At 38.3% G+C, this 23,509-nt stretch overlaps 3 protein-coding genes across 7 annotated transcripts in view; 1 reads left to right on the forward strand and 2 right to left on the reverse strand.

Annotated features, from left to right (window-relative positions):
* The window catches only part of RAD9B (RAD9 checkpoint clamp component B), a 34,611-nt gene extending 27,525 nt beyond the window's left edge, over positions 1–7,086 (reverse strand). The window contains exons 1-4 of one of the 4 annotated variants that reach the window (XM_033440956.2): positions 6,918–7,086; positions 4,355–4,425; positions 3,316–3,465; positions 2,987–3,101 (exon numbers count right to left, since the gene is read on the reverse strand). In XM_033440956.2, coding sequence (XP_033296847.2) covers positions 2,987–3,101; positions 3,316–3,465; positions 4,355–4,425; positions 6,918–6,954 — 373 coding nt within the window. In that variant the 5' untranslated portion in view covers positions 6,955–7,086. Of the gene's footprint in view, positions 1–2,986; positions 3,104–3,315; positions 3,486–4,354; positions 4,426–6,917 lie in introns of those variants that run through there. The other 3 variants (XM_033440957.2, XM_049698457.1, XM_033440959.2) reach the window with 3 other exon arrangements.
* Positions 7,087–7,160: 74 nt separating this feature from the next.
* On the forward strand, positions 7,161–14,450 carry VPS29 (VPS29 retromer complex component). The gene is made up of 4 exons (XM_004276732.4): positions 7,161–7,250; positions 11,493–11,684; positions 13,453–13,688; positions 13,941–14,450. The coding sequence occupies exons 1-4, from the start codon at positions 7,248–7,250 to the stop codon at positions 14,056–14,058; spliced, it is 549 nt and encodes a 182-aa protein (XP_004276780.1). The 5' UTR covers positions 7,161–7,247; the 3' UTR covers positions 14,059–14,450.
* Positions 14,451–15,699: 1,249 nt separating this feature from the next.
* Positions 15,700–23,429, reverse strand: FAM216A (family with sequence similarity 216 member A). Of its 2 annotated transcripts, none has more exons than XM_012535540.3 (7): positions 23,221–23,429; positions 21,818–21,852; positions 19,684–19,805; positions 18,325–18,454; positions 18,060–18,243; positions 17,420–17,502; positions 15,700–16,064 (listed from the first exon to the last, which is right to left on the reverse strand). In XM_012535540.3, the coding sequence occupies exons 1-7, from the start codon at positions 23,310–23,312 to the stop codon at positions 15,946–15,948; spliced, it is 765 nt and encodes a 254-aa protein (XP_012390994.2). In that variant the 5' UTR covers positions 23,313–23,429; the 3' UTR covers positions 15,700–15,945. The 2 variants fall into 2 exon arrangements, with proteins under 2 accessions (XP_012390994.2, XP_004276778.2); XM_004276730.3 differs by having other exon boundaries at positions 21,812–21,852.
* Positions 23,430–23,509: the final 80 nt, after the last annotated feature.

Genomic DNA, 23,509 nt, shown 5'->3' on the forward strand with positions numbered 1-23,509 from the left:
TGGAAAGTATAACTATTTACCCCAATTACTGGGTATCAGCATCTATCCCCTACTTCCCCCTTCCTTCCTGAGCCATCCTTCCCTGTTATGTAGCAGCCATGAGGTTTGGGTGGGACTGACTTCACTTCCAGTATCACTTGTGGGCCCTCATTTGTATAAATCAATTGATGTAATCTTATCCCCCTTGCAATTGAATTTGGTCCACATATGGCAATAAGCCAAGGCAATTAGAGAATGGAATTCCCCTGGCTCCCCAGGATTAGTTTAGGTTGGTCCAATCAGAGCAAAGTCAAGCACTTTTGTTCAGTGCATGTATGAAGTATGGCTCTCACTCCCCCAGATGTGAAAGAGCAAGCATGTAGCCCCAGCTGCTGCTGCTGCTAGAAGTCACCTCATTATTAAAAATTTATAAGAGGAGGGAGACGTCAAGAGGGAGGAGATATGGGGATATATGTATATGCATAGCTGATTCACTTTGTCATACAGCAGAAACTAACACACCACTGTAAGGCAATTATACTCCAATAAAGATGTTAAAAAAAAAAGTTTATAAGAGAAGCTGGCCTTACTATAAATCACATAGAGGAATGCAGACCTGAGAGAATTTTAAAAAGAAGAAGCAGCAGCTGCTGCAGCCTGGATCAAAACACACCTATGACCTAATTTTGAACTTTTAGTTTACATGAGCCAAAATTCCTCCTTATTGTTTAAGTCAGTTTGAGTTGGATTTTCTGGGTGGTTTTTTCTTTTCCCTGTTATTTGTAACTTAAAGCAGGGGTCCCCATCCCCCCCACCCCCACCTCCTGGGCCGCACAGCAGGAGGTGAGTGGCAGCTGAGCCCCATTGCTACCCATCGCTGGCTTTACTGCCTGAACCATCCCAATCCCCCCAGCCCCGTCTGTGGAAAAATTGTCTTCCACGAAACCGGTCCCTGGTGCCAAAAATGTTGGGGACCACTGACATAGCATCCTAACTCATACAACTTCCCTACAAAAGCTATTAAAAATCAACCAGTCACAAATATGTATTGGACATTAATCAAGCCACTTGAGACATACTTAAGAAGCTGAAAAGTTGGTTGTTTAAAATCTAGCTGGGGAATTCCCTGGTGGTCCAGTGGTTAGGACTCCATGCTTTCACTGCCGAGGACCCAGGTTCAATCCCCAGTCAGGGAACTAAGATCCTGAAAGCTGCGCGGTGCAGCCAAAAAAAAAATTTTTTTAATAAAAAATTAAAAAATAAAATCTAGCTGGAAATAAGGGATGAGTATAATTGTAATAACATCAGTCACTGACTATTCAGTACTGCCTCTGTGTCAGGCACCACACTAAGTGCTTTACACATGTGATCTCACTTCATCCTCACAACAACCCCAGAATCTGAGGGTAGGTAAGATTATCCCCATTCTAGAGAAAAGAAAATGAAGGTTCAGAGAGCTTATGTACTGTCACAAAGGTAATAAGAATTATAGAAGAATCCACATCCAAATCTGTGAGATGTCAGAGCTTGCGGTGCTTTTTGTGTGTGTGTGTGTGTGTGCTTTTTTTTTTTTAATTTTTACTGAAATATAGTTGATTTACAATGTGTTAGTTTCAGGTGTACAGCAAAGTGATTCAGTTATACAAATATATATATTATTCTTTTTTAGATTCTTTTCTATTATAGCTTATTACAAGATATTGCGTATAGTTCCCTGTGCTATACAGTAGGTCCTTGTTGTTTATCTATTTTATATATAGTAGTGTGTATATTTTAATCCCAAACTCCTAATTTATCCCTCCCCCTACCTTTGCTGGGCTTTTAATCATGCTCTTTACATGATTCTGCTATAACATGAACTGAAGCTCAAAGAAGGAAAACATAATGTTAAAAATTGATATTTTGCAGGGGAAAAATTAAGGAATATAATATAAATAAGATCTGAAATAAAAATATTAAGATAAATGTAAGATAAAATTAAGAAATATAAGATAAATCGTAACACTAATATAACCTTCCAGAAGACCATTCCACTATAAAAAGATTTGGACCAATACCACAAGTACAAGATTTTTTAAAACATACACTCCTAACTGGTAACTTCAAATAAAATAGCAGCCATCATTATAAATATTACTAGCGCTAACTCTTAGAAAATATGCCAGGTATTTCTTTAAACACTTTAGAACTATAACTTCCTGTAACTCATTGAATCTTCACAAAAACCCTAGAAGGCTGGTACTACCATTGTCCCCATTTTACATATAGGGAAACTGAGGCACAAAGATGTAAAATAATTCGCCCAATGTCTCAGCAAGGAAGAGGCAGAGCAGGATTCCACCCCAGACCTTGTTGACCTCCAGAGTCCATGCACTTTACCACCATGCTATACATATTTAACCATGTAAAATCCTATATGACTACAACATTTGAATATCTACCATGCAAGGCTGGGAGGCAGGAAATCTCTTGGTGTAGCAGCGAGAATGAATGAAGGTTTTGGCTCCTACTATTGTGGGGCTGGACTCAAATCCAGGCTCTGTGACTTACTAGTTCTGTGACCTTGGGCCAGTTACCATGCTTCTTTCAGCCCCAGATAAAATACTATTTACCTCCTGGAGCATTTTTAATACAGGTAGGCGTTATTCTTTTCTGTTCATTCCAAGGAACACTGTTACAAAGGCAGTCTTACAGAATATCATCAAGCAGCTAGTTAATTTTAGAATAATCAATTGTTAGAATTCAGATGGATATTTAAAAAACTGGTCTGTGTGCAGGCAAAGCTTGTGCCACTGACAAGCCAAAAAAGGAAATAATTAATACCAATCAACTCACAGTACTTCTACAGAGACAAGTAAGATAATATTTATAACCGCCCTACCACAAAACTATACAAATTCTAAGCAATAGTGCAATGGGAAGTCTTGATATGCAGTTTGAATATTCTAAACATGAAAAATATTAACAAAACACACACATACTTTAAACTGGATTTAATTATACCTACCATGTCTGCAGAAGAATTGAATAACTACTTTGCACTTATCAGATCTGGTAAATATTTTGCATTTCTCTACATTTCTTTCGAGGGAATTCAGACATCTAAAGATAGGCAGAATTGACTGTAACACAAACACATTATAGAAGAGCACATACTTAATATGGTTGCTTCATTAGTTTAAAAACAACCTAACAAAAGAAGAGTAAGTATATTCGTAAATGAACAGACTGTCCTGCATGCCATTTAAACCAAGTATTAAGTACAGAATAGGTGTTATGCCCTATATAATGAATATTTCTACAATACAAGAGAAAACCATGCCCACTTACTCTTACCTTCATTCCCAATTTGCAATTTAAATTAGATATTGTGTCACCATCATTCATTTTCACCGAGGTTGACCATTGATAATGTTGAAAAAACACAGGCGAGAAGAGGACACATCCATATGCTGACCGACAAGAATTCATAGATCTTAAAGCAAGCTAGAAAAATAAAATAATAGCTATACAGGAAAAAAATCAACTTTAATGATTAATTTAAAAATTTTTAAATTTTAATTTTAATTTAATTTAATTTAATTTAATTTTAATTTTAAAAATTCTATTATGCTTAACATCGCATTGAAGTATGTCCGAGTAAGGCTATGGGATGTGAACTGCATGATATGGACTACATTATACACATAAGTTATAGTACTGATGTAATATGGACTGCATTATACAGTGTGCATTTAATTTTCATATGTACACACATCTAAACGGAATATATTATATATAGGTATTAAGTCTAAAATCCTGCATGCTGAAATTGTATTTTTCTTTGTTTGTTTTTGGTAACAAGAACATATTTATAATTGTAAAAATGTAAATGCCCACAGGGGCCTTAACTTTAAAGCACAAAGTGGCAGAAGGCAATATAAAAGGGAGTAAAAAGATTGCAGCAAAATTTTCCCTCGCCTAAGGGGAGAAACTGTTAGTCAGCCAACTACTTCCACTTGGGAATGCAGGCCCCAAACTATCAGATCTTCTGAGTTTTCAACAGAATCAGGAAATTCAGATTTTTATGTGGACTCTCCCAATTACTGTTAGAATATTATTTCATTTTTTAAAAAAAACATAGTGCAGGCCCCACAAAACATTTCTGCAAGCCATATCTAGCCTCTTGACCACCAGTTTGTTTCTTCTGGCTTAAATCAACTGTGTATGATTTTTAAGTTTACCACGCTCTAAATGTATTTAGATATGTAAAATAAAGATGAACAGTGAAAGGGCTGATTAGAATTTCTGGATTTCCTAGTTAACATTCAATCTGGACTGGGATTTATAAACATCTTCTTTTTTCCTTAATCTATTAGTTAAATTTCTTACTTACACCTTTTTCAGAAGGGTCTAGCCACAGCTCATCACTAATTCGTGAGAGTGCTTGGATCGCTTTCCCAAATACTATGGAGAAAAAGAAAGGTGCCTTTTACATTCTTTTTCTCAAACAATAAAATCATAGGACTACTTCAGCATTCACAGGACTCAAGCTAAATTCATAAAGAACAGTGTTTTATAGACTAATGCTACAAATTGTTTTAAGAAATATGGTATAATACCCTTGGCAAAATGCCAGACACATAGTAAGTGCTCAATAAATTAACAGAATGAGGGATTTCCCTGGTGGTCTAGTGCCTAAGACTCTGCCCTCCCAATGCAGGGGGCCTGGGTTAGATCCCCAGTCAGGGAACTAGATCCCAGGAACTAGATCTAGATCCTGCATGCTGCAACTAAGACCCAGCGCAGCCAAATATATAAATAAATATTTTAAAAAAATAATAAATTCACAGAGTGAGTGTGTGAAATAATAAAATGCAACAAAATTCTTCCTTTCTATATGTTCACAGTGTTGCATGGAACTATTGTGGCAAGCCAGTTTCCATACTAATGCATTTTTAAACTTGGTTTAAATAAATGTATACCCCCACTCCCCAAAAGTGTGAAAACAGAGCATATAGGAGATGGTTTGAAGGGTTTTAATAACTTCACAGGCAGCAAAGTCAAAACAAGTCATGAGAGAGAAATTAGAGGAATTCAAGATGTATCTCTGATGTTCGAGCACAGAACATGCCAGATCTTCCCAGAAAACACAGTTAGATGCCCTGTCAGAAAGAGAGGCCAGGGCTGGATGAAATATTGGTCTTATCTGGTATGACACCATTTGTGTTCTTATAAATTATAAGTAAAAAATATGGCAAACAGATATGGGATACTATGATGCAATAAAAATGGATGGCCATATCAATCCATGGAAAAGTAGAAAAAAGGAAAAATAATTTCAGAACATAAAATCAGATTATTATGCTTAAGAATCAGAGTTGGCTGGCTTCCCTGGTGGCGCAGTGATTAAGAATCCGCCTGCCAATGCAGGCGACACAGGTTCGAGCCCTGGTCCGGGAAGATGCCACATGCCGTGGAGCAACTAAGCCCGTGCGCCACAACTACTGAGCCTGCACTCTACAGCCCGTGAGCCACAACTACTGAGCCCACGTGCCACAACTACTGAATCCCACGCACCTAAAACCCATGCTCCACAACAAGAGAAGCCACCGCAATGAGAAGCCTGCGCACCGCAACAAAGAATAGCCCCCGCTCGCTGCAACTAGAGAAAGCCCGCGCGCAGCAACGAAGACCCAACGCAGCCAAAAATAAATAGATAAATAAATTAAAAAAAGAATCAGAGTTGGGGAAATTCCCTGGTGGTCTGGTGGTTAGGACGCCGCAATTCCACTGCCAAGGGCCCAGGTTCAATCCCTGGTGGGGGAACTAAGATCCCGCAAGCTGCACGGCACAGCCGGAAGTGGGGGTGCAGGCCTCAAACTGAGAAAGAGAGGATGACTAGGGGGAGAAAAAGAGGCGTTTGTCCCTTTTTACCACTTCACATTCACCACTTCTTCCTGGAGCTAGCTAATGAAGACCTTTCATTCATTCAATGAATATTTATTGAGCACCTAGTATGTTCCAAGGATGGTACAAGCCAAGGCAATGCGGGTATAGCAATGAACAAGACGGGTTTACAGCTCCTGCCCTCACAGGGCTTAGAGTTACGGAGGAAAAACAAATTTAAACAATCATACAAATTATCACTTATTGAGAACTAAGGTACACACTGCAAGAAAGAACTTTCTAGAACTCTGAGAACATGCAACAATGGGGGGTCTTGTGCTTCCCTTTCCTGTTCATTAATACTGTTCCATAGAGGTTGTCAACACAGGGGAAGCCGGCCGCAACACAAGATGCCTTTCAATAATCACTTTCAGGTTATGATCTGTATGACCATTACTTTTCTAAATAGAGACTTTCTGGAGTAACTTACATGTTTAAAGTACCATTTACAATAAACAGTAGTTCTTATACATTCCCATTCATTACTGAGCTCCTTACCTGCATTTTATTCCTACAATAAACCCTATAATGAAGATGCTGTTAATATTCTCATTTTACAAATAAGAAAACTGAGCCCGGAAGTGATTCCGTGGCTTGTCCCAGGTCATACATTAAAAATGCTAGAATTTGGGGAAAAAAACAGGTTTATGCTTTTTTCTCATGGCACTAAAATACTTCTACTGTCCAAGCATTGTTTTTCCCAACTTCCCACACAGTCCTATCGTCCCGAGTTTGAAGCTGCCCTTCCAATATTTGTCCAGATAGTGCAACTTCATTTTATGGACACCTATGAATATAAATATTATGCATAAATAAAAGCAGATGGGCCGTCATTCGCCCCTCAGAAGCTAACAGGACCCTGGGTGGGTGGGTGCCGGCTGTGGCCAGGCCTTGTGTCCTCAGCCCCTAGGCAGAAAGGCAAAGATCAAGAAACTAGACGATGGTGGAAACTTCCCCATGAACCCTAGGCTTTCCCTTTTCTACACAGAAAGGCAAAAAGGCCTCTGCACCTTTCGCCTGACTGCCGCTCATCCCGCACTTCAGCATGACTGCAATCCCTAAAAATGTCAGCCACTCTGCGCGCCTCAGCTCGAGGGCCCCAGGCGCCCGGATGTTGCCCGCGCTTTTGGAAACTTCGCGATCTTGGCCACAGCCCCACCACAATTTCCCAAAGAACAACTTCGCTTTACGGCGGCGAAGAGCCTAAGCGGGCCTCCGTAGAGCTGTCTCTCGCCGACTTCTCTTCTCATTGGTTGTGAGTGAGGTGGGCGGGTTGTCGAGGCGTCTGAGGAAGAGAGGGCGGCGGCGGTTGTGGTGACTGAGCGGAGCCCAGTGACAGGATGGTGAGGGCGGCAGCTGCGGCGACAGAGGCCTGCCTCTCGGTTGGGGTGCTGCGTCGTTGGGAGACGCTGGGAGTCTCTGGGCGAGGGCTTAAACGATCGCGGAGGCCGTGGCGGGCGCGGCCGGGGCCCGGGCCTGGGGAAAGACAAGGGAGGAAAGAGCGGCCACCTCTGGGTGCGGCCAGCTCTGGCCTCGCAGCCCAGCCCCAGGAGCCACAGGACGTCCGAGGGGGGAAAGGGTCCCTTTCAGCTGCTGCTTCTGTCACGAGCCCCTCACGCCCGAGCCGGGGAAGGCCTTTGGGCCTGTGCCTCGAGCGTCCCAGAGAAAGGAGCACGGGAACTCCGCCGTTTCCAGACGTTTCCTTGCTCCTTTCGCGCAAAAAGCCCCTCCCGCTAGTAGGTAACCCACCGGTTACCACCCCCATGTGGCGAAAGCTGGCTTCTCGGAGGCAAAACGGGAAGAAGCAAGCTACCATTTAGTTTGCTGTCTAGAGAAAGTGGATAAGAGCTGTCCCCTTCGCCCCTGAAATACCGTGCAGCTGCCATTGAAATGTGGCAGTGGGCCCTGAAAAGGACTGGATTTAGCTTTTAGGGTTGCTGGAACTACTTCCTCAGGCTGCTGCGACCCTTTAGAGCAGGATTCCTTAATGGTTTTCGAACTCCTTGAAATGGTTTGGAATACGTTTTGGAACGTTTTTCTGGTGAAAGGGTCATTGTTGGCAGCAAGGAGTAGTTTGGGAAGCTTTACCTCATTCGTCCATCAGATTGCCCCAGATCATCCCCTCACCCCCAGGAGGTCGGTACCCCAAGGCCTGCCTACGTGAAAACTCGGGAACTGCTGCCAGAGAGGGCTAATAGCGGTAATCAGATTTTCAAAGTGCCCTTGACCCCCTACAAAGTGAAGAACGGTTTTAAAAGGATTTCTCATGATCTTGGTATTTGTGTTGCTGAAAAGAGACTTCTCTGTCTGATGAACATCTATTGCATTTTTAAGATGATCGTGATTCTATGACCAGCAGCCTTTAAGGTGCCTTATAGACGTGACAGCCAAAGATTCATGGTCTCTGGTTCTTTAGCTTCTTTATGTATGTTAGAGACTTTAATCCCACTTTTGATTTTTGCTTCTAAACAGACTCCAGATTAGAGTAGTCCAGTTTACAGTAATTTTGAGAAGATGAAATTACCTGACATGATTTCTATATTAATGTTTCTGAAGTTTTTTTGAGAGGTGAACACTTTTTCATGGTAGTTGTACTGAAATATCACTTTTCATGTGAGATAGAACTGGACAAAATTTAGAGTTAGTCGATTCTTTTACAATTAAAAGCATTTTATTTGGCAAAAGAGACCAGAAATGTTCAATATACAGTAGTATCCAGAGTCTATGGGCAGCAAATTCAAGTGTGGGGAAAGTCCAGATTTAGCTGGAGGAAGGTGTCTGCTTTTATCATCCAGTACATCCAATACTTGATAATGTATTCACAGTGCTGTGTTAGATCTTCTGTACAAAATGACCTAGCTGCAGCATAATTTTCCAACTACTAGAATTTTAAACATAGGAGGATTAAAATCAATATACTTGAAGAATAATTAGTCCTAAAGGATCCAGAAAATGTTAGCTTTCATTTAAGCTATTGCTGATGAATTTTCCAAATAAAATTCTAAACAGAACAGGAAACAAAACGGATGGGAGTCAAAGTGGCGAATGAGATTAGAAAAAGTCGAAAAAATTTTAAGTGTGTGTGTGTGAGAGAGAGAGATATCTAATAGTACAGCAAATGGTTCTTTTGGTAATGTTTTGAGCAAAGCTGATTTTTAACATTTTCTTTCATAACACTCAGAAATCATTAACAGTTGTTTGCATATTCATTCGATGAGTTTTTTGTTCTTTTTTTGGTTTGTTTCTTTCGTTGCTTTCTTTTAACATTGGTCATGTTTCACCCTTTTTTTTTCATTCCCCTGTCTGCAATCAACTTCTTCATTCCACTAAGGCTGGGCACAGAGTAAGTTTCTTCTCTTAGCTCCTACTAACAATGGTGGTTGGGTGCTGTTACTGGGATTTCACCCTTTTATGTCTATCAAATAGGAAGTAACCAAATTCCTATGCTTTGATTAGGTTGGTTCTTTATTTGAATTTAACAAGACTGCCATTTCCAGGATCTTTTGCTGTCTTAAAAGACTCTGTAATCTATGTCTAACCTGAACTGTCCAAAGTGTGGAATTTGGGCAAAGACACTGCTCAAAGTATGGTATTCTTTATGTGACACTATTCCCCCTATAACTTAAAAAGCTGCAGGAAATCAAAGTCCTAGTAAGGATCCTTACTAATTTGAAATAGTTTCTGTGTGGCCATTCATAGTTATATCTTTAGACTGCTAATAGTCTAGGTACACTTGGGCATAATCCTCAGTACATTATAGAATTTAGCTCATAGATCATTATAAAGTATCATGTCTTACTAATGTTCGTTCTACCACATTCAGATTGAACAGCTCATTCATTATTAGGCCCAAACATTTTCAACCTGTTATAGACATATACCCTTAATTTATGAGTTTGAGGTTCTTTTTTTTTTAATATAGAAATCTATTTTTTTACCTTTTTCTCAAATGCCAGCTTCCCACATTAACTATGTACTTCAATTCATATCTGAAGGGATCCCCCTCTAAAGATGAAGATTGTTCTATCTCCAGGTACTTTTGTATTGATTATCACTGAGGGTGGAAACTATGTGGTGGTTTTTAGTTTTTAGTTTTAGATGTTTTGTCCACTAAGATTTGGATTGAAACAATATGTCATTGAGCAAATACCAGCTGAAACTACTCTTTGTAAAGAAGCTTATTTAATAATTTCTTTTAAAGTGAGCTAGTTTTGTAACCTTGTGTTACCTCAGTTACTTTATATCCTGATAACATTTCCTTTCCTTTGTAATCATTTTGATATTTGTTGCAAGATGAATCAAGCTTATTGTGGTAATAATTTTAATTTTACACATTTTGGTTTTGATTAATTTCAACTTACAAAGTCTGTAGTGGCCAAACTTTGCTGTTTATCCTGTTTTAGATATTTAATGTTTGGTAATATTAAAGAATAGTAATGCGTTCTTTAGAACCAGTTAAAGGGCATGTACATTTATGGATGGGATATCTGTGTGGGAAAGCATCCTGTCATAGAATGAAGGTGCTTATACTGTCTGCAGCCATACCACCCTGAACGCGCCAGATCTCGTCTGAAGGTGCTTATACCAATGGACATGGAGAAATTGATTCTCTTGTCCTTTGGAGGGCGAATACTATTTTTAAATGATCTTTTTGACATTATTGTGTTAAGTGGTGTATATATGTCAAATCTTGAAATTTTAAAATTAAAAATCTGCAGGATTGAGGTTTTTTAATTCTTTTATATTTATATGCAGAATTTGGTTTTGTCGTCTGAGATTGTTCCAACTCTAAACCACCTCCTGCTGAATTCATCACTTATTTAGCTGATCTCTCTCTTTTTTTAATGCTCTAATGCACATGAAAGATTGATATGTTATTTTAAGTTTGGGAACTAAACTGAGGATACATAGACAATTTGATCTAAACAAAAATATGACAGTCAGGATTTCTAATGATGAAGGAAAGAGAAGATAACAAAATTATAGTTCAGAAGCACATGTTTGCCCTATTGAAACTCTTTGCAACATAGGCTGTTTTTATTCCTCTGCAATGTATAGTTAATATTTTAAGTAACAAAGATTGTAAATTTTGGCTACTGTTCCTCCAAATAGTTGTCAGTCTAGTAAATTATAGAATTAACTTTTTTTCCTCTATAATTTTAACTATTCTTTTTATTAACATCCCTGGAATCAATATATGATGTTTTACATTAAAACTGCAGAAATATGAATTACCATATCAAATTCCATAGGGCCTGGTAGTATATTTTTCATTTTTCAATTTTTTTGAGTGTAATTTATAGGTCTCTGAATGAATCGCTTTAGAAAGCTTGATTTTATTCTTGATAAATAGAATGATTACCTGTATTGTGTGCACGCCTATTTATGACCCAAATAAACGAAGATTGATTTAGAATCATATGTGTGTTTAAGTGGTCATGATAGGAACTATGTGAGTAACTTCTGCTCTTTTGGGTTTTGGAATCTCTGATTAGTTTAATTTAAAAGAGGACTTATGGGAGGAGAATATCTTGTTTTGAAATCATGTTTAACATTACACCTTTTCTCACCTTGACACTTTAAAGTTGGTGTTGGTATTAGGAGACCTGCACATCCCACACCGGTGCAACAGTTTGCCAGCTAAATTCAAAAAACTGCTGGTGCCAGGAAAGATTCAGCACATTCTCTGCACTGGAAACCTTTGTACCAAAGAGAGTTATGACTATCTCAAGACTCTGGCTGGTGATGTTCATATTGTGAGAGGAGACTTCGATGAGGTGATGTACTTCCCTTTCCCTTCCCAAATATTCCCTTTCCTTTTTTTTTCCTGTTGTGTTGATTATATATTAATTAAATATTTCCTTTTCTTGATTTTTATATATATAAGGTTTATTTTTGAGACCAGAGTTTCTCAACTGTTAAGGTTTGTTTTGCTTTTTCTTTTTTTTTTTAGTTTTCCAATGTAAAATTATTACACATACCCCTCCCTTACAGTTTGAAAATCACTGATTTTAGACTACTTAATAAACATATTACATACTTGTTCTAATTAAATTGATATGGTTTTGTCAATATTTTTTGTAGTACTATCATTTAGTTTAAAAAGTTTTTGTCAGGAACTTACCCCGCCACCACCTCTGCTACCCTGTTCCAAGCTACTTATCACTTTACTGTGTTCCAGCTTCCTGACTCTATCCTTGCTCCCTGCACAGTTTATTCTCCACGTAGCAACCAGAGTGATCCTTTCTAGGTGAAGTAAGATTACATCACTTCTCTGCTGAAAACCCTGCCATGGCTCCCTATCTCAAAGGTTAACTATAAACAGGCATGAGGGAGTTTTGAGGAGGGGATAGACTTTTCTATATCTTACTGTGGCAGTGCTTACACAACTGTATGCATTTGTCAAAACTCCTTGAATTGTATACCAAAAAGGGTAATTTTCCTGTACATAAATTTTACCTCAATAAACCTAACTTTAAAGGAAAAATAAGGAGTTCTGGAGTTCCAACTTTGCCCATTAATTAATAATGAGATTTTAGGCAAGTTACATCCTCTTTCTTAGTTCCCTACTATGTAAATATGATTGAAATAGATGATTTTTAAGACCCATGACAGTGCTAACATTGTATGACATAGCTTAATAAACCTGATTCTAGTATGAAAATTTTATTTTTTATTCCTAGGAATATAAGCTTTTTCATAAACTATTTAAATTCACTGGTGCTTTTTTTTTTTGGTTTTAAGTTTGAATAAACTAGAGGTGGCATGAAAGTGAAAAGTGGGGTGGGGGGATGAGAAGGGAAGGGGCAGACATCTTGTCAATAATTCGAGTATATGTTTGCCATTTGTTAAAAATATATTAGGGGTTCTGTTTATGATATGCTAAAGATAGTTTCAGTAGCAAGAATTAAATTTTTTGCTTGACCCTGGAGCCATACTACCAGGGTTTGGATCTTGGCTCACACACTTAATAACGTGTGCTCCTAGGCAAGTTATTTTCACCTCTCTGTGCCTCAGTTTCCTCATCCATAAAATGGGAGTCATAATAGAATCTACCTCTTAGGATTGTTTGTAATTATTACATAGGTTGATATTTATAAACTTCTTAGAATAGTGCCTGGTTCATACTAAGTGCTACATAAGTTTAACTATCATTATTATTTTAAGCCATCTATGTAACTATTAAAACCTGGGATATAATTTGAACATATCCTAGCTTACAGGTCATATTCCTTGGATTCTTAAATAAAGGAAACATAAATTTGGGGGAATTATCCTTTACAGAAAGCCGAAAAGAACTCATTCTATAAAAAAAAAACTCAACAAAGGGATTGCATGATAAGTTCCAGTTTACCTAAAGTAAATTATGTTTTGAGCACCGTTGCAGCCTTAGAGATTGAGAAGAAATCAAATATTTAACAAATATGTTGGTTGTGGAGCACTGTAGTAAAACACCCATATGAGATTGAATATTTAAGAAGGTTATTTTTTAAACCTCTATGTCTCTAAAATATTTGTTTTTCTTATGTCTATTTCATATTTTAGAATCTGAATTATCCAGAACAGAAAGTTGTAACTGTTGGGCAGTTCAAAATTGGTTTGATCCATGGACATCAAGTTATTCCATGGGGAGATATGGCCAGCTTAGCCCTGTTGCAGAGGCAGTTTGATGTGGATATTCTTATTTCAGGACACACACATAAATTTGAAGCATTTGAGCATGAAAATAAATTCTACATTAATCCAGGTTCTGCCACTGGAGCATATAATGCCTTGGAAACGTAAGTAGTATGCAATTTGGGAATTTGGGGGTTTCATAAAGTTAATAATTGTACAAGTGACATTTCATAAAAGAGAAATGTGATTATTTAAATAATTATAGCCTTTTTGGCAATCTTCTATTGGTGATTATTCTTTTTAATATGTCTAACAACCAGATTTCTCCTTGAATCCAAATTGTCATCCTAAATTGAAATTTATAGTGCTACTGCTTTTTAGTACAAAACACTGACGTTATTTATATTTTCTTCCAGAAACATTATTCCTTCATTTGTGTTGATGGATATCCAGGCTTCTACAGTTGTCACTTATGTGTATCAGCTAATTGGAGACGACGTGAAAGTAGAACGAATTGAATACAAAAAATCTTAAAGCGAGGCGTGTCCTGATGATATTTCTGTTGGGCTTTTTTTTTTTTTTTCCATTCCCCTGTTCAACTCAAGTAATTAAATGTTTAAGAGCCACAAAATTGTATCACTTTTATAATATTTTGCAGTAAAATGTAATCTCGTCTTCTGTTAATACAATGTTCTAAGCTTCTTGTAAACTATAAGATTATATTTAGTTTAAGTATATGATTTCTATGAAAAAACATCCACCACACAGTAAATGGTCACATGTTAAGAAAAATTTATCCTTGTAAATATCTTCATAGTTGATATTTGGAACTTTACTACCAAAGTAGTGCATGAGGAGAAAGAATCTAGATTTTCTTGTATACATTCTTCTCTTCTCCAGTAATAAACAGTTACCTTTCATTTATACTTTCTTGATAAACTGTGTTTTAATTTTTAAAACTTATGAAAATAAGAGGCCAAATGAAACTGCAGACAAGTGTTACAGTGATAAGGTAGATGAGATGACCTTTCAGAGCTCTTTCTTAAAACGTTCTAGGTCATAATGTTGGACTCAGATTTTATTAACTAAATAGAATACCATATTGACATAGTAAATCATCAGTGATTCTTCAGACTGTTGCTTTTAAGTGCCCTATTCTTTACGTTTTAACAAAAAAATTTTTTTAAACACTACTGTGTAATTTGAAAAGATACGTGCACTCCAGTGTTCATAGCAACATTATTTACAGTTGCCAAGATATGAAAACAACCTAAGGGTCCATCAACAGAAGAGTGGATAAAGACGATGTGGTGTGTATGTGTGTGTGTGTGTGTACACACGTACATACGTACATACACAGTGTAATATTAGTCATAAAAAAGTGAAATTTTGCCATTTGCAACAATATGGATGGACTTGGAGGGTATTATGCTAAGTGAAATAAGTCAGATAGAGCAAGACAAATTACTGTATGATATCACTTATATGTGGAATCTAAAAACTAAACTAGTGAATATAACGAAAAGGAAACACAGATGTAGAGAACAAACTAGTGGTTACCAGTGGGGAGAGGGAACTGGGGAGAGGCAAGATAGGGTAGAGGATCAAGAGGTACAAACTATTATGTATAAATAAATAAGCTACAAGGATATATTATACATCACAAAGAATATAGCCAATATTTTACAATAACTAAAAATGGAGTATAACCTTTAAAAATTGTGAATCACTATGTTGTACACCTGCAACTTACATAATATTGTATATCAACTATACCTCAAAAAGTTAAAATTTAAAAAAATAAAAATTTAAAACACTAATGTTCTAAAACATTTAGAAGGCAAGCACACTAGAGCAAAAATGTAATGTGAACAATCCTTTCATTAATACAACTATTCCCAACTTAAATCTAGTTTAAGAGTCCAAGTGTTTGGCAATTTTCATAAAATAGGGCAAATTGATATTTCCATTTTTAATTTGTGTTCAAGCAGATAATATTTATTGAGCAAGCCAGGATGTTACCTCTATCAAATGCTATTCTATATCAGGATATTCAGAGTTTTCCTCAGCCTGATTTGGAAAATATTTCCAGGATATTCTAATGTTGCTATTTTAGGACTTACTGTAAACAGAATTATACAATGTATTTTTCAGATTTAAAGAAGAATAATTCAGTTTTAGGTGACAAGAAGAATTTTAATTGTACCTAGCTAGGACTACACGCATATATTTCACACAAATTTTATTACACAAAATATTCGTACATGGAACTACATCAAACCATTTACATGGTAGTAAAAGTTTCTGAACAAACTAAAATTACTTAATGACTTAGTGGTGAATAACAATACTGAATGTAGAGAGGACACGATTCACAATCCCTTCCCCCCACCTTTGGCACATCACCAATACTCAAGATTGTCAAGTTAGCATCAGATGTTCTCCGTGTTCTTCAATTGACATTGATTGCATACACTTATTTAGCAAATCATCTTCCTTTTTTTCTTCATTCATGTATGATTCAGAATCATTTATGGAAACTGAAGGAAAAAATAAGAGTTTATAATGTCTGTTTTGGAAATAAAGTATTTCATCCTGAAAATTGAGATTTGTATACAAGAACAACCTTCAAAATGACCTACTTTTTTAATAAGCCTTTGGCAAAAACAAATTGCAATTTTCAAAATTTGATTATCTCCCCCTCCCCCTAAATCTCTTATTTTTTAAAATAAGATGCCCAGTACTATATTCTAGCCAAGTTATTGTATAGCAAATTCTCTGTTACTAAGTCCTATTTTCCCATTGCTTTTCAAAATCTTTTGACTGGGGGAAGTTATAGCTTCAGTATTCTCTGTTTTCCTTAAGTTCCTTCTCATTTCTTTTCTCTTGGGGGACCATGGGGACTTTTCCTCTATCTGTGGTTTCCTCCAGCTGTTCTTTTTGGAACCAGACTTACCTTCTCCCCTGCCATTTCCCTCATTTCTTGGATAGGCATGGTATGGTACTTACAGCAGAGCTGAGTGGTGCTGTCATACAGCAGTGGGATATGGGTTCAGAAGGCCTAAGTTCCCTGTTTCCTACCAACTTCCCTACTCACTGTGGTAGTAACTAGGAAATTATTTAACTTCCACTTAATCCTTTCCACTTTATCAATTCTGAGGAATATTTCTGAGCATTCAGTCTTTCTCTTGCCTTTTTCATTTTGTGATATTCTGTACTTGTGGTAGAAGGATCCTTTATGCTGATCCTTCCCAAATGTGGATTTGTCTGAGTTGCTCTGTAAAATTTTGATAATAATAATTGGTTTGTTTCCACTGGTTTGAATATTAAACAAAATGGTATAGGTGATATAGCCCTTTGTTAACTATTTGATTCTATACAAAATATTGCTGTCTGGGGACTTCCCTGGTGGTCCATAGGTTACGATTCTGTGCTTCCACTGCAGGGGGAATGAGTTCGATCCCTGATCGGGGAAATAAGATCCTGCATGCAGGAGTCCCTGAGCAGTGTGTTCTTTTAAATGAAAGCAGAAATCGATTTCATGTTTAGTTTTTGTTTGTTTTTTTTTGCGGTACGCGGGCCTCTCACTGTTGTGGCCTCTCTCGTTGCGGAGCACAGGCTCCGGACGCGCATGGCTCACGGGCCTAGCCGCTCCGCGGCATGTGGGATCTTCCCGGACCGGGGCATGAACCCATGTCCCCTGCATCGGCAGGCGGACTCTCAACCACTGCGCCACCAGGGAAGCCCTCATGTTTAGTTTTGTTTGGAGCAATATAAGCAAGTCACGTTCTAAATTTTTTTAATGTCTTCTCTAATAGAAATGGAACTATATTGGGTTTAATATTTTTTAGCATGACATCTTTAAAAATGCATATATTAAGAATTCCACATTTACCTGATTGCATGAACAGTCTGCCTGGTTTTCTAAAAATCTTCAGCGACTTACATCTTGTTTTAGATGCATATCCAGTTTTTAAACTGTAAGAAAGAGAAGCATCTTAATTGGAACCAGCACAGTGAACAGCTGCCAAATGCATGTGGAAGACCATATATGTTCTTTTTATTAAGCTGCCGGCATCACCAAAGAGACCCTTTCAGACCCTGAATTCTCCCGTGACATACTAACCCTGAGATGCAAAGCTAACGATTGTAGCGCAGGTTGAATAATCAGGCATCTTAATCTCTTTTTTCCTTTTTCCTTTTTTGTTTATAGTATTCCTCTGTGCATAAGCCACCATATGCTTCTCCTTTTGAAAGTGTTTGTATTATTTTAAATTTGAGTGGGAATCATTTAAAAGGGCAGTCTTCCATATCTTTAGCTGATCGAAATTTTTACAGTTCCACAAAGTTCTGAAAACAGTAACATATCCCAGTCAGCTCAGTAAAGAGACTATAAGATAGCATTCTTTTGTGCTTTTTGTCCAACCTATTCTGAATTTAATAAAGTGAACATATTAGGGAACACAAGATTTAATGTCATTTAGCTCAAATAAAATTGAGGGGTACATTTTTCTCTTAAAGAGTAGGAAACAAACCTTTCTTTGTTTCTCACTGGTCGCCAAAGGGAATGCTGTATGATCATCTCAGGTGCAGATGCAGCTGCAATGTTAGAAGGCCCCGAGTCCTCTCTCTCCAGCTGGTGTCGCCATGTAGTGCAGGGGTAATGCTGCTTCTGTGAGTAACGAGAACTGAGGTGGCTCCTGTGATGAGTGAGGACACCTGTCACACAAATCACCTCTGTTAGAACACCCTCTTGTTTCTTGTGAGAACTAGTGAGAAACTACCTGGAGGTGCACCTGCCTGGTTTTTGTGAGCTGTGCTGGGTCACATGCATGTACTGCCTCTTCATTAACGTCCTCAGATAGTTTGCATTATAGATCTTAGCAATGCTGCACAGGTAACGCTTCTGGCCTAAGGTGAGGTCTGGATGCTAGAAGACAAAACAAGATTTATAGGCTGCATTGTAGAACAGAGGTTGGCAATATTCCATATCTGAAAGGATAGAATGTTCATTTGGCCAAAAAATTAAGAGAGAAAGAAATGGCCATTTAAATAGTACAAGTGACTCTGTTTGCCATTTCCACTCGAGTGATTCAGATGCCCACTGGGTTTGAGAAACACTGCCCTAGAAGAATAAGGAAAGTGTGAATCTGCTGTCTGTCAATGAGTCTTAGTTCCCATGTGCCTCTCAGTGAGTGTAGGCATCTTGCCTTCTGAATATGATGTTTGAGGTGGTACCTCAAAAGTGGTACCTAAAAGAAACACAATTACTCTAGTCTTAGAAACAGTCTTTTCTAGCACCAGAAGAATAACTCTCGGTGTTGGACAGACTGAGGGTAGTCTGTTGGTCTCTTATATAGGTAATTTTTTTTTTTTGGCCGTGCCTAGCGGCATGTGGGATCTTAGTTCCTGACCTGGGATCAAACCTGTGCCCCCTGCAGTGGAAGTATGGCGTCTTAATCACTGGACCACCAGGGAAGTCCCAGTCATATAAGTAATTTTGACTAAGATTTTCACTGTACTTGCTGATTTTAGAAGTTAACGCTCACCTAAAATGCAAGACTCCACTATATATGCATGTGTATATACATACAAACACAAGATTTACTGAACTGAATAGATAATAAATGCAGAGAAAATATTAAATGTTGGTCAGAAATAACTTATCAGTTTGCACAGATCTTTAGTAACCCTAATTTATATTGCTCTAGAGAGGGTACTTCTGCCAGCTATGATCTTTAATGGGTAATACGGGTCAACAGTTATGAAGTGTTTATTGCCATTTTCTTTACTTACTTGCTTTTAATTTTGTGGTCCTTGAGCAAAATCTTTATGAGGTTGGGTTTCTGTCTCTAGAGTGGAACTTTCCTCAAGCATCTTTGTGCTTGGCACTGAGCTTCCTGAGTAAAGGTACATTAGATCCAAAGTATCATAAAACCCTGAAAGAACTCTTATGATAGGGAATCTATAATGATAAAATCCTTGCATTCACTCATGAGTTTACCCAGCAGATATTTATGGACTCCTAGACAATGTGCTGGGTGTACTTGTCTTCTACAGTGCCTTACCCTCTAACTAGCTTATCTTCAATAAAAAGTTCAGCTCTGAATACAAAGACTATCGGTATTTAAATAAAGTATTGGTATTTGGTTAGCATACCTTTAGAAAGGATGTCTCTGTCATTGACTTAGGGATGTGAATTGTTTGAACTTGAGGCGTTTTCCATAACTCTTGCAGCATGGCTATGTGTGAGTTCATTTTGTGTCCATCTTTGAATCTATCTGTAGGCAAGGACATTATTATGTGAATTTCATAAGCAAAGATAAGTTTAACAAATTAATTATTAAGATCCATCTATTTACATGTGTCATTGATTATCCTGGAATACCAGTATGAGTCAGACTGTTAAATCTGAAGAGACATTATGATATGCCATTTGGTTTTAGAGCACACAAAAATCTAAGATATTTATAAATATTTACTATATATAATGATATATAATCATTACATATGGACAAAATTATTTTGAACTCAGCTGAGATGCAAAATGTTGACAGTAACTTATTTCTTTAGTTTATTGTATGTCAGACCATACTAAACAGGAATATACATGCAGGATTTGTGCTTTAAAGATTTTCAAAAATATTTTATCATTCATTTGCCTTCAGTATATAGTTTCGAAATTCTATTCTGCATTAGACTCAAGATAGAATAACACACATTTTATCCCTTTAATGAGGCAGTGTTAAAATGAAGAGCTTTAGGGACTTCCCTGTTGGCGCAGTGGTTAAGAATCCACCTGCCAATGCAGGGGACACGGGTTCAATCCTTGGTCCGGCATGATTCCACATGCCGTGGAGCAGCTAAGCCCATGCGCCACAACTACTGAGCCTGCGCGCCTAGAGCCTGTGCTCCGCAACAAGAGAAGCCATAGCAGTGAGAAGCCCACGCATGGCAGGAAAGAGTAACCCCCACTCGCTGCAACTAGAGAAAGCCCGCGCGCAGCAACAAAGACCCAACACAGCCATTAATTAATTAATTAATAATAATTTAGGGCTTCCCTGGTGGCGCAGTGGTTGAGAGGCCGCCTGCCAATGCAGGGGACGCGGGTTCGTGCCCTGGTCCGGGAAAATCCCACATGCCGCGGAGCGGCTGGGCCCGTGAGCCATGGCCGTTGAGCCTGCGCGTCCGGAGCCTGTGCTCCGCAACGGGAGAGGCCACAACAGTGAGAGGCCCGCGTACCGCAAAAAAAAAAAAAAAATAATAATAATAATTTTTTTAAAAAGAGAAACTGCCATCAAGGGGGTTTCATCTTCTAAAAAAAATAAAAAATAAAACAATAATAATAATAGTTAAACGCAACAAAGAATCCAATTGAAAATTGGCAAAGGGCTTGAATAGACTTTGGATGTCTCCAAAGAAGATATACAAATGGCTAATAAACACATGAAAAGATGCTCACTACCACTAATTATTAGGGAAATGCAAATAAAAATCACAGTGAGATATCACTTAATACCCATAAGGATGACTATCATCAAAAAAACAGAAAACAAGTGTTAGCTGGGATATGGAGAAATTGGAGCCCTGCGCACTGCTGGTGGGAATATATTGAATAAAATGATGCAGCTGCTGTGGAAACAGTATGGCGGTTCCTCAAAAAAAGCAAACAGAATTGCCATGATTCAGCAATTCCATTTTAAAACAACCACATGTATATAAAATAAATAGTGATATATATGTATATACACGCAGATATGTGTGTGTTTTTCCTAGGTAACTGTTAGGACTATAAATTTTCCAAGGAAAAGCAAAGTGAATTCAGGTTTATATATCACTGAATTGAAATTGCTCCCCTCAAAAAATTAGTGAGAGGTCTTGGGGGCCTGTCTTAACCTCTTACCTCCAGCAGCTCTATCCTTTACTTCAAGTGAGAGGAAAATAGCAGCATTGAGAAATATTTTATGTTCTTTGAAGTTGAACAATTTAGAATTTTTTCCTTCAACCTGTGTATAAACCCCAGGTTGTGTTCTGTCCTTTTCAACCAACATCGGTTATAAACACAGTTCTTTTCAGATTCATTGCAATTTTGAAGTACTCTTTTGATGTGAGATATCTTAACAGGAGACAAAGAACCTGCTGGATTGTTGTTTGAAAATCTTAAAGAGTTTACCAAGGATGCTAATGAAGACTTTTTAAAATTCCATTGTGTGAGTAGTTATAGCAAAACTGGCTTCTCTGAGCCATATTACTGATACATATTATCTGCTTTATATGCTCTACTCACCAATACCTTTGGAATTCTGGTAATAAGAATATCCAGCTGATCTGTTTAAAAAAAAAAAGGGATGTAAATAATATGTAATAATTGACAGCTTTATAAGCATTAAAGAAAGTATTTTAAATGAAAAAAGGACAGTATTGCAGATGCTTTTTACTTTTCATGTTTCCATCAGATAATAATGTCTTGCAAATCTTCTCCTGTAATTCTGGTTATATTCTAATGACTCCAGGCTTCTTCAAAGTGGGTTATCTGAGATTTTTACCATTCTGTAAAGGATTTACTGTAAGCCAGATTTGGCTTTACTTTTATAGCCACCTAATCTAATTCCTACACCGAGCTCAATAAAGTTGTTTGGGCTTCTGTGCTATTCATGATATTTTCTTCCTTTATTTTTAATAAAGTAATTTATTGTATGTAATTTAAGGTGAACTGGAACTGATAAGTTGGTCTGGAATGTTGCTAATTTTGTACAAGTTCATTTTTTCTTTTCTCAAATTGACAAACACTCCCCTTTTTCTCTTCCTGCAATTTATTCAATGACCAAGAATTCATTGATCCCCTGAGATACTGGGATCCAGAACTCTGCCAAGCACTGTGACAAACAGAAAAGAAACACACAACCCCATCCTATCTTTAGAAATCCTAAATCCACAAATACATTTATTTTTTTAAAAAAACATGGCCATGGGTGCAGCAGGAGCCATGACGGTGGGCTTCAGAGGAACACCGGGCAATTCTCACTTTTAGGGAATAACTCATGCAAGGGATAAGGAGGTACTGCCCACAGCAGTAACTTCAGCAACTAATTGTCTTCAGCATCCAGGAAATAATAGTAAAAACCTGCTCAAAATGAAATGGATTTATGAAAAAGGAACTACTGAGTGAAGAAAATGTTAAAATCAAGGTGTCTCTAAGATTCAGAGTCATCTGTCTCATTACAGATTATGAATCCCAATTTGACATAAAGGTGGCTAATGTCACACACAGGGAAATGATTTGACTTGGAAGCGCTTCTTTGAACCTCTGTTCCCTTGGTGCCCCCCAACCCCCCAACCCCACCCCGCCAACCCCTTTTTTGTAGAAGTACGTTGACCAGACCGCAAAATTGCCAGCAGATTTCGTAGCGCCCCCTGGGGCAGAAGAGGCACCCAGGCGACTGTCGCAGTCACCGCGTTTAGTCAGTCATTGCACCAACCCTCTTCCTAAGCTTCCGTCTGAAGCCCTTCCCCTAAACTGAGTCGGCTTCCATATTTCCCATCGCGGCCACAACAAAGGTTCTCTCTTCCTCTCACTTCAGTACATTGGGGACCAGTCTACTGGAGCAGCCTGCTCCTACCCACTCCTCTACCCGGGGATCACGACCCGGGGCTGATCGCCATCTTCCCAAACCCCTCAGGGCCCCGCAGCCTCACCCGCCGCCGCCACCCTCGGCCCTGGCCCCTGTGGGCGGCTCTGTGGAAGAACTGCACTCCGTCCACTCGGACACTGGACCCTGGCCGGGCATCTCCTCCCGTGTGCCCTGACCGCGAGCTATGTGCGGGAGAAGCTTTCCCCTTTCCCCTCCCCTGTCAGCACGCGTGCGTCAAGCAGGGCAATACTGGGGGTGAAGAGGCAGACGCCGGATTCCAGCCCCCTCCGATGAAGTCCGGACACTGCCCGAACAGCTTCGGGAGAGCGGGGAGGGCAGATCCACGATCCTGG

Source organism: Orcinus orca, chromosome 15 (genome assembly GCF_937001465.1).
Source record: "Orcinus orca chromosome 15, mOrcOrc1.1, whole genome shotgun sequence".
Classification (NCBI taxonomy): Eukaryota; Metazoa; Chordata; class Mammalia; order Artiodactyla; family Delphinidae; genus Orcinus; species Orcinus orca.

Bases quoted from the DNA above. Each gene is read 5' to 3' on its own strand.
- FAM216A (XM_004276730.3), bottom strand. From the start codon at position 23,312: ATGCCCGGCCAGGGTCCAGTGTCCGAGTGGACGGAGTGCAGTTCTTCC. The intron at 19,806-21,811 runs GTGAGTAGAGCA...CCTTGCCTACAG, and splicing joins CCAGAATTCCAAAGGTATTG to ATAGATTCAAAGATGGACAC. The intron at 18,455-19,683 runs GTATGCTAACCA...TTTGTCTTCTAG, and splicing joins CAGAGACATCCTTTCTAAAG to CATCCAGACCTCACCTTAGG.
- VPS29 (XM_004276732.4), top strand. The intron at 11,685-13,452 runs GTGATGTACTTC...TTCATATTTTAG, and splicing joins TGAGAGGAGACTTCGATGAG to AATCTGAATTATCCAGAACA. The intron at 13,689-13,940 runs GTAAGTAGTATG...ATTTTCTTCCAG, and splicing joins GCATATAATGCCTTGGAAAC to AAACATTATTCCTTCATTTG.